Here is a 10865-nt window from a genome sequence, read left to right as displayed (position 1 = left end):
CCACTCTCTCCTACTCTCTCTACCCACTTCTCTCCTCTTCCCCTACCTCTCCTCCTCCTCTTCCCCTACCCACCTCTCCTCCTCCTCTTCCCTCTACCCACCTCTCCCTCCTCTTCCTCTACCCACCTCTCCTCCTCCTCTTCCCCCTACCCACCTCTCCTCCTCCTCTTCCCCTCTACCCACCTTTCTCCTCTTTTCTCTCCTCTTCCTCCCCTCTTCTCCCTTACCACCTCTCTTCCTCTTTCTCCTCCCCTTTCTCCTCCCCTCTTCCCACTATCCACCTCTCCTTCTCCCCCTCCCCTTTCTCCTCCCTTCTTTCTTCCTACCCTTTGAGCCTTATTTTCTTGCTGTGACTGCCTGAATACTTTACCCAAATTCCCTCATTTAGGTCTCATGGCAATCCTGAAAAGTAGAATTTATCTTCATTTTATTCATTCTGGCAGAGAGATATTATTCTGTTTTATACATAATTAAGTACACAAAAGTCACACATCCGATGAACGGAACATTTTAAATCCAGCCATTTCAACTTAAATGAGATATTTTTAGGTATTACAGGTTATAGAAACTACCTTTCTATGTATAGATTAGATCTATATTTCCACAGAATGGAATTTAGAAGTTTTTATGTACATTCCTCTAGGTAGAATTGCTATTATATTTAAACTTAGGAACATTTAATTTTTGAGCCGTGGACTGAGTGATCCAAACTGTATTTCAAAAAGATGACTGCAGACAGTCAGGAGGATGAATGAGAAGGGGAGAAGTTATTTCCAGACATCAGAGAATTGATGATGGAAGTAATACAATAAAGTGACTTGGCTATAGACGTGACAAGACTTGATGAAGAATGGCAGTGTTGGGAGGCAGGCAGGAATAAAATATGACTTGGATTTTTTGCTTGGTCAACCAAATGGAAGGTGCTAAGATAACACCTCCATAAACCAAGGAGGAGACAGTGAGTCTGGTCTTGGGCAGGTTGAATTTAAGGTGCCTCCAGAAAATCCATGTAAAAAACGTGACGATGGACTGGGTAAGAGTGATTACCTTCAAGATTCACAACTGCACGCACAGTGATTCAAGACATTGTAAGTTCACAGAGTTAAATACTTGCAGAGGTGAGACTAAAACAAATGGCTGCTTCTCCATGGTAATGAATGGTCTTAGTGAACACATCTGTGTGTGTCTATTTCTTTCTCTTCATTTTAAAGTAAGGACCAAATTATAAAACATAATAAAACTTTAAAAGGTTATACTTTAATTGCTACTGCCAACTAGAAAGAAAAGCATTTTAAGACTCAGCATTGAGGAGCTGTATTGTACCACCTGATCATCGTGGTGCAGTGGAATGTGAACTAAATTCCACTTTGGCAAGTCCTACTTATGTTCCTTTTGGATCCTGAGAAGTTCCCAAAGGTGACCACGTGATTAAAGTATTCACCAGTTTGACAAACCAGAAGCCTAGCACAAGCATGCTTGCTTCTCTCCACATGAAACTTACCAGAATCTACCTTAGATTTATGAATCAAATTTCAAGTCTTAAAATGGCAAAAATTTTAACGGAAAAATATTGGGAAAAAAACCTCTATGATCTTGAAAGCAGATACACACAACTCATGTTGCCTCGTCTATAACAATATTCACATTTACAACTTCTACTAAATACTAGACACTTTGCTGTGACCTGTGTCTAATCCCCACAAAAATTTTGCCAGTATTACTATTTTCTCCACATTAAAGAGTAAAATTAGCCTCAGAGAAGTCATGTTGTTTTGGGGATCTTATGACATCAGTGACACAGTCGAGCTGACAAACTAACCACAGTGGTCCTTTTATACCCTATTCTATCAATATGCAGCCCAAATTCTGTTCTCTTTAAAAACCAACGAAATAAAACATAGATATTATATATTCACATTCTTGTCTTTTTTCAAATAAGTTTTTATAAATTATTTCATTTGACTCTGTAAACAATCCTGCTATAAAAGCCACTCATCTCCATTTAGTAATGAGTAAAGGACAGAGAGTTGAGATTTCACGGAATCTCCAAAGTTCTTGCTGAAGATCTGCTACTGCTAGTGACTTGACTTGTAAAGTCAAGTGCACATTTAAAGACATGGCCCATTAGGCTGAATTTTATCGGTAGCATTACCTACCTGTTGTCACCTTCTCTGGAGAAAAAGACCGTGAACGTTTGAATGTTCCCTTTTGCTTCTGCAGGTGGGCGCCAGCTGAGACGGATGAATCGACTGGAAACCAAGACAGGGACCACATCTCTGGGAGCTGAAGGGGAGGACACTGGAGCTGGGGAAAGCTGAGGAGGAAGGAGAGGAGACTGTTAGGGGTGTCAGCGCCCTGGGTGGAAACTGAGCGGGAAGGCAGAGCTGACCTATCAGCAAGCGTCACTGTGTTACAGTCACACAGGTTGTAAAGGAAGGAAGAAAATGTAGGCCAAACGGTAACCACTAGCAGGAAGTAACACAGTAACCAGAATCAAAGGTGTATTTGGGTTTCTTGGGTTTTAAGAAAGGTGGTGAATAATAATATATATGATTCCACTGAATAGTTGTCCAGTTTTTATTAGTCACAGGATCCACAGCAATAAGAAATAAATGTTTAGGCAAGAAACAAGGAGAGAAATTGGGTAATGTGATTTTTTTAAGAAGCATAGGAGACCTTACTTTAGAACTGTGGATAATATGATTGAATATTGCAAAGGGATTATACTTCTCGTTACTTTAAGTGATAACAGAAAATGTTTTAGACAAAAGGGAAATTATTTTAAGTAATTAATACTGTATCTCCTTGAATTCTGTCTGGAATGAAGCAGTGGTTGAATAGGTAAGAATATGGATGAATGAATAAACAAATAAATAAGGCTTGCATCTCTGTTTGAAGTAAAGAACGGGATTATGATTCAGACTATAATATATTTTAAATATAAAGCTAAATTCCAAGTGATTCTTTTGCCAAAGATTACCTATCAATATTTTCAAGATTTCCAAGTAGAGCTAAGAGAGAGAGCCTTAATTTTACAAAAGTTTACAAAGTCTTTTGTGGGGTAGGGTTTACTACTCTAGAAAACATGTGATTATACAGTTTTAATAAACAGTAAAGTCATCTGATTTCTGATGAAATTATTTCCAGAGATCAGAGAATTGATGCAGGAAGAAAAAAAAACCACTGTAATCCCCTTCTATTTAAGAAAAATTTGTAACTAAATTGATTCTTTAAAATACTGACTTTTATAGTTAAGATGTGTTTTATATAGAAAAGTCACAGGCCAAGTAGGTGTACCTAAATTGACATGGAGTTAGTAAAGTTCTAATTTACAAGTCAAGTCAACAAAGACCCCAAATTACATAATACAACAATGGATTTACATGTACTGATAAATGCCTAGGTCAGTGGTTCTCAACCTTCCTAATGCCGTGCCCCTTTAATACAGTTCCTGTGGGTGGTGACCCACAGATTGAGAACCGCTGGCCTAGGTAATCAAGTAATTATTATAAAATCCATTCCTGTCAAAGTCTGTTTATACTCTTTTTGATATAAAGTATTGTATTTATACATTTTTAATACTATAGAAAATTACAAGTAGAAATTAAAAGAAGCTAACAAAAAAAGCAGTTTTCATAAACTACCTTGTAGTAAAGAAAATGACAGAAAAAATTCTACAAGACATAAAGATGTCCAATTGCATTTGGCTTACTGTAGCATTATCACTGTATTGACAGTAAAATTTAACAATTGCTATCTAGAGGAATAACTGAATTATCTACAGTTAGAAAAGTGACTTTTCAAATATTTGGAGTATTTATAACATATAATAGAAGTTTTCTATTGAATATGTGTGTGTGTTTGTGTATTGCGTGTATGTGGGGGTATTTGTGTGTGTGAATTATTAATTCAACCTTCCTAGACTTCTCTGTTTCTTCTTGTTTATTTAATTCCTCAAGTCTAAAGAACATGTGTTTAATTTTGTGATTTCTAGCCCCAAAGCGTAAGCATCCATTTGCCAACACTTAATCTTCAAGCTAGATTTGCAGACCTTTCCCCTAGTTATTATCAAAGTTCATCTCCATCCTTGTATTACTGTGTACAGGGATTGACTGCTTTTATATTACAGCCATCAGCTAAACTCCTATTATCTGGAAAAAATCCATTTTGAGGGGAGAAGAGAATAATTCATTTCCTAATGGTTCCAGAAACGTTATTAATTTACAATACATACCAGTTACACAGACAAAGACAGGTTTTACAGAATGGCAGAAAGCGTCCAAAGTTATTTCTGACTCCATGGATCCTTTGACTACTTCTTTGTAGATGGAATTTCCCTTTGCTTTCCTAATCAGCACAGAATTTGAAATAAATGGAAGACTGGCAGTGAGTTTGTCAATCTTTTGTAGCAGAATTGTTAGAGGAGGGGAAAAGATTGATGCCTGGATATGGAGTGTCTCTCTCAAAAATATGGGTGATATTAAGCTTCTTGACAAAAACCTTTACTTCTACACACCACAGGCAGCTTAGACTAGCACACTGGAGGGATTTTATTCTCCTCCCTCCTCAGCCTCTTCCTGGGCTGTGTCCACGATGTCCCCTCAACTGGACAGCCCAGAAATCCCAAACACATCCCCCTTTCTTGCCTCTCCCTCATTCGCCACCTGCTAGATCCCCCTCCTGAACCTCTGGTAAATCTACCAGGCTATTGTATCTCCACCACCACACTTACAGCCACCCACTGTCTCATGGGAATCATCACAACGCCTTCCGCTTCCTCTGCCTTCCTTAAAGTCACCTTTCTCCGCTACACATTGCTATTCTGTGTGCAGCATCCAGAAGAAGCTGATAGAAATGTAATTCTGGTCAGATCACTCTCCTGCTGGCTTCTCCTCCACCTCTGTTTACCTCAGGACAAGCCCCAGTCTTCTTCATCCGCCTGCTGGCCTGGCTCCTGCTGACTCTTTGTCTTGGTTTGGCTCCCCCCACCCTAGCCAGGGCCTCAGGAAAGGACTTACGTGCAAATACATGTGGGGGATGTGATCCTACTGGGGAGTGAGGAAGTGAGACAGGGCAGGGCGGGAACCTAGAAAGAGTGAGTCATCCAGGTGGTTATCACCATGGGAAACTAAAGGCCAATCCCACTGTGGACCCGAGAGTCAGGCAAGATATTCCTCATAACTACCTGTCCCTTAGGAATCAGGGAATTTACCTACTGACTCCTTCTCTGCCATTGGCTGAGAGTGACTCCAGGGACACTGTCTTTCCCAAACAGTGGTGTAGTGTTTTCCTATGGCAAGAAAATCACCTTGGGGCAGAGGTCTGCATGTGTCCACTCTAAGCAGCGATCAGTAACTCTACTCATCCAGCAAATAGGCACAGAGTACCTATCATCTGCCCATTTCTGTTCTATGTGCAGAGAGAGAGGTGGTCAGCAGAGAAAGCCACTGTATTCACGAATGAGCATGGATGCTCCCTGGCTTTTGATGCTCCCATTAAAAATATTCCCTTCATGCTGAACCACTTGAAATTCTCTAGGGCCTTCACAGCTGCAACCCCCACACTTCACAAGCCTACTGCATCCATCTGAGTATCCGCGATTTTCCTTCTTGTCTTAGCTGAGGTCCTGTTACCTCTGGGAAGACTGACCAAAGAATTTGGAAAATATATAACAGGCAATAGTCAATATTATAATATAAAACAATTGTTTAAAATATCAGTAAAGTAAAGGATAACCTTGTTTACAAGTAGGCTTCAACTTGTCAAATAATAAAGGAAATACACATTAAAATAAAGGCTTAAAAAACCCTGCCAGAAAGGCAAGATGTTAATGGATGCTAATACCTCACACTGACCAGGCTGTGTGCCCTCATCTGTGGTCGGTTAAGAAGTTTGTTAAGGAACTACCATCATAGAAGTCAATCTGGCAAAATCCTTTAAAATAATAAAAAGAATACACAGACTATCTGCCAAGAAGTCTCATTTCTACAAGTTTATTGTTTAAAAAATAATAAATGTCTGCCTTCAACTGTCCACCAGTTTATTAGTACATCAATCTGAAATCATGGATGGCTCATTTACTCAAAATATAATACCTAATACATCTCACCAGTTTAAAGAAAATGGAAACCTTACTAAACTTTTTAGAGAATATTTAAGTGTGATATATATACATGAGTGATGGTAACTGGGAGAAACTTTTTTGAGAATTTTAAAGATTTTAGAAATAAGTTTTAAGAAAACAACAAGAAACTATCAAATCTTTTCCCTAGAAGCACCTCACTCACACGTGGTCTCATCATGAAAACAAGTGGCCTTGTCAACCTGTCCACGGACTTCCCAAGGGGAGAAAGCAGTGGGAGTTTGGACCTTCTCTGCCTGTCCACAGACTGCCCAGAGGGAAAGCAGTGGGAGTTTGGACCTTCTCTGCCTGTTCATGGACTGCCCTGAGGGAAAGCAGTGGGAGTTTGGACCTTCTCTGCCTGTCCACGGACTGCCCTGAGGGAAAGCAGTGGGAATTTGGGCCTTCTCTCCCTGTCCACGGACTTCCCAGGGGGAACGCAATAGAAAAGTAGTGGGAGTTTGGACCTTCTCTGCCTGTCCACGGACTGCCCAGGGGAAAGCAGTGGGAGTTTGGACCTTCTCTACCTGTCCACAGACTTCCCATGGGGAAAGCAGTGGGAGTTTGGACCTTCTCTACCTGTCCACAGACTTCCCATGGGGAAAGCAGTGGGAGTTTGGACCTTCTCTCCCTGTCCACGGACTGCCCAGGGGGAAAGAAGTGGGAGTTTGGACCTTCTCTGCCTTTCCACGGACTGCCCCGAGGGAAAGCAGCGGGAGTTTGGACCTTCTCTACCTGTCCACGGACTTCCCATGGGGAAAGCAGTGGGAGTTTAGACCTTCTCTCCCTGTCCACGGACTGCCCAGGGGGAAAGAAGTGGGAGTTTGGGCCTTCTCTGCCTTTCCATGGACTGCCCAGGGGGAAAGAAGTGGGAGTTTGGGCCTTCTCTGCCTTTCCATGGACTGCCCAGGGGGAAAGAAGTGGGAGTTTGGGCCTTCTCTGCCTTTCCATGGACTGCCCAGGGGGAAAGAAGTGGGAGTTTGGACCTTCTCTGCCTTTCCATGGACTGCCCAGGGGGAAAGAAGTGGGAGTTTGGGCCTTCTCTCCTTGTCCATGGACTGCCCCGAGGGAAAGCAGTGGGAGTTTGGACCTTCTCTGCCTGTCCATGGACTGCCCAGGGGGAAGCAGTGGGAGTTTGGAAGCAGAACTATTGTCTTCTCTTTCTTTTCATCAGGTTTTGGGAGCGTCTTCTCACAGAAGTAGTTTAAACTCAGACGGGACCGATAAAGCTCAAAATAGAATTAATCATGGACTCTTTACCTCAGTTTAAACAGGCATTATGTGAAAAGGAAAGAACAGAGTTTAAATAAAGAAATGGCCTCTTTTTTTAAATAGGGGAATTAATTTTGTTCCTACTAATTCTCCATGGTTTTTCTTAACAGTAACTTACCTTCAAGTATGGTCTCAATAAAGAACCAATCAGGACTTCTTTTCTTTGCTCTTGGAGACCTAATCTCCAGTCTGGCCCTAATCTGTCTGGTCCATTACTGTTGCCATAGTTACAGCTTCTTTATCTGTTCTCATGGAGAAGAGGAGGTGAACTTGCCACACTATAACAACATAGTCTTTCTCTTTTTTAAGAACACCTTTTTATAAAATGTGATCATAGCAAAATCCAAAAAATTAGGTGATTTTTGAAGATAACACAAATCCAGAGAAGTGGTAGTTTTGAAACAAACAAACAAACAAAAAAAAAAGTAACAACTTGATTATCTCTGGTGCAATATCCTTGGTAACAGCTATGCTATTGGGTTAATTTTTTTATATAGCCACAATTTTTCTGAGTATCAGAGACTCTTTTTCACTCTGATTTTTAGTATATAGTGTTTCCAACACTGATTTCTCTGAGCTCATTAATAATGTGCTAATTCCTTATGAGGTGCATAAAAGATAAGCTGTATTCATAAAACAAAAATGTTAATTTACATTAAACAGTGAACCAAGAGACTTATTTTCTAGTTTCATTCTCCCTGTTGCTAACTAAAACATGATAAATGTGGCCACCAAATGAAATAGATGTTTTATTAGCTACATCTGCTTGTTAGAGTGAGGATTTACTAAAATTAAAATATAAATAGATAATATCAGTGAAATGATAGGCACATTTAATTTTCCTAAGGGCAAACATCTATTATTTTTCCTTTGAATTCTTTTTTCTTGTTGTTCTCGCGACACAAAACTCTAGCTTCTTATTGTCTAAATGGAGAAGTATCTAAGCCTAAATTACAGTTTACTGTTTTCACAGCTCATAAAACAATTTTATAAGCCTACCTGAAAGACATTTCACTGTGTATAAATAAAAATTATAATGAATAACATTACAAAAAAATTTGTGCTATTGTCAAAATTCAAAAAATTATAGTTTTGTGGTAGTGTATTAAGAACTTTAGTAGAACTAAGAAACATGGATTAAAAATAGTTTTGAAACCTATTTTTTAAATTTTAAATTAAAATGAGATGAAAATGATTGCCCTTCAGAAGATCTCATTAAATCTCAATCTTTACTTTTTACTTGATAGATGACATTGTCTCCTTTTATCCTGTACAACATGACGGGTTAAGTACATAAACACTGTGGAATGGTTAAATCTGGCTAATTAATAAATGTATGCGCTCACGTCCATAAAATAATTTATTTGGTATCTAAAATGAATAACCAACATATATTTGAATGTCTATCAAGTTCCTACTATTTTGCTTGAAACTAGGAGTTATTTAATTTTCAGCTATGGATTTTGCCCTCTAAAAAACAGGGAATTTGAGGATAAAATTCCTTAAATTAATAAAAAAAAGTGTATACATGTAATACCACTGAGAAGTCAGAGACATTCACTTACTTACAAATGAGTACCATTCTAAATTTTTGGTACAGTAATTGCTTAGACATCAGAAAACCCTTTCTCATTAAACCATTTCCATTCTGTGCCTAGATACCTGTTTATAATAATTTACTATTGCTAAACTACCATGGTAACAGTGCTATAGAATCGTGTCAGACACTGAACTTTCTTTGATAAACTGAATAGACTGAACGCATCCCATCATTGATGCATGCAGTATTCTGGCAAGAGCACAAGGCCCAGTGTAAAAGGCTGTTCAATCCATTTCCGCTGTTCCATCCATTTCCAAAGTCCAGAGAGGAAGCCAGCTTGGTAATGCTCCCTGCCCAGCTTGGCTTCACCCTGAAGGACCCATTTTCTCCCAGCTCTGGCATTCTTCCTCCCACCCAGCCCTGCTTTCTCAGTTGTCTTAAGCAGGAGCAAGCCCAAAGGATCACACTGAAAATCCGCTTGGGTGGGTGGGGAGCTGTGCCTGAGGAGTCTGCACAGGCTTTGCTTGCAGGCCTGGCTCCTTGTTATCTGTTAGAGCTCCAGGCTGGACTTGCTGCATTTCACTCAGACCTCTTGCTTTCACCTTTGCTACTTTGTGTGCTGAAAACTCAGTTGGGCCACTTCCCCCATGCTTTGCTGCACTATGGGGGCCTTTTTTATCCATCTCCAGCTTTCTTTAGTCCCTCCATTCTGGACTTTCACAGAAGCAGAACAAGATGAACACTCTGTCAGGACACTTTCCCGTACTTGTCATTTTTTAGTATTTCATAGCACATTGTATGCTCTGTTTAGAGTAGGAACAAAGTCCAAACTGTTCACCTCTTTAATCCTCCAAATTATCACAGTGAATCAGTCACATCACAGACATCCAAAAAATTCTTGCAGGGTTGGCTAAAAGAGAGCCATTGTAAATTTGCCAGATTATGTTTAGACTTTGGCTATAACATTTTCCCTCAGAACTTTTACAGTGGGTATTTGAGAATATGTACTTGGAGGAGACTGAGCTATGGCTGCAAGTTAGTTATGCTAATCATTACTAATCTGCTGCTAAATTACAAAGTAGATTGAAAAACTGAGCTCAGGGAAAGGTTCCAAGAGGATGCAGGTTTGGGGTGAGAAGATTTCATTTTGGATCAAACGGAGAAGGGAAATCCACGACAATCCGTTCTAACACCCAAATATGTACTAAACAACACAGAAGGTGTGTTCAAGTGAGTATAGTTCCCAAGGGAAATAACACTTTCATTAAGAAGCAGAAAAGCCTGAGGATTTGGCTTGGGATGACCTGTGTTTCTACAGGAGGACTTAAGTGTCTGTCGTAGTAATTGTTATTCCACAACCACAGAGGAATTCCACAAAGAACAGGACCAAGCTAAGGTTTTATTCTAAAAAGGATTCCCTATGGCCACACTAATAGATAAGCTGAGAAACAAATTCTGGGACACATTTGCCTATCAGCAGAGGTAGCTATCACTCTCAGAGTTTGAGATCTTTTCCAACAAAATGAAGAGTAAAGTAGTATCTGCTAAATAGGCCAACCAACATTTCTAACTAAAGGGTTTTATGCTCAGATCTGTGCATTGTACATATATAAAATCATCCATTCAATGCTTTTAGTAATTTCTTTATATCCACGTTGTTTATTTAAGAAAGTGCCTTTTGAAGAGTTTATTCACCACTGTTCTCCACTCTGAATAACAAAGAGAAAGCTCCTCTCTTAGGAAAATAAGAAAAAAGGGGTGGGGGTGATTTTGTCCACTGCCCTAGGTTGCACCCTACTCCAAAACTCTGTAACTATGTGACTTTGAAAATTATTTAGCTCTCTGAGCCTTACTTTCTACATTTAAAAATTGATGGAAAATAATTAACATATAGGGTAGCAAAGTGGTTCGGGTCAGTGGATTTTAAGGGCT

General features: G+C 39.6%; 1 protein-coding gene across 1 annotated transcript in view; it reads right to left on the bottom strand.

Annotated features, from left to right (window-relative positions):
- DCC (DCC netrin 1 receptor) overlaps window positions 1–10865 on the bottom strand; it is a 1249028-nt gene that overhangs the window by 376863 nt on the left and 861300 nt on the right. The window contains 2 exon segments of the mRNA XM_053571848.1: window positions 2157–2290; window positions 2292–2314. Coding sequence (XP_053427823.1) covers window positions 2157–2290; window positions 2292–2314 — 157 coding nt within the window.

Source organism: Nycticebus coucang, chromosome 19, assembly GCF_027406575.1.
Source record: "Nycticebus coucang isolate mNycCou1 chromosome 19, mNycCou1.pri, whole genome shotgun sequence".
Lineage (NCBI taxonomy): Eukaryota > Metazoa > Chordata > Mammalia > Primates > Lorisidae > Nycticebus > Nycticebus coucang.
The sequence above is the reverse complement of the archived record's forward strand: the minus strand, read 5'-3'. Positions and strand labels throughout refer to the sequence as shown.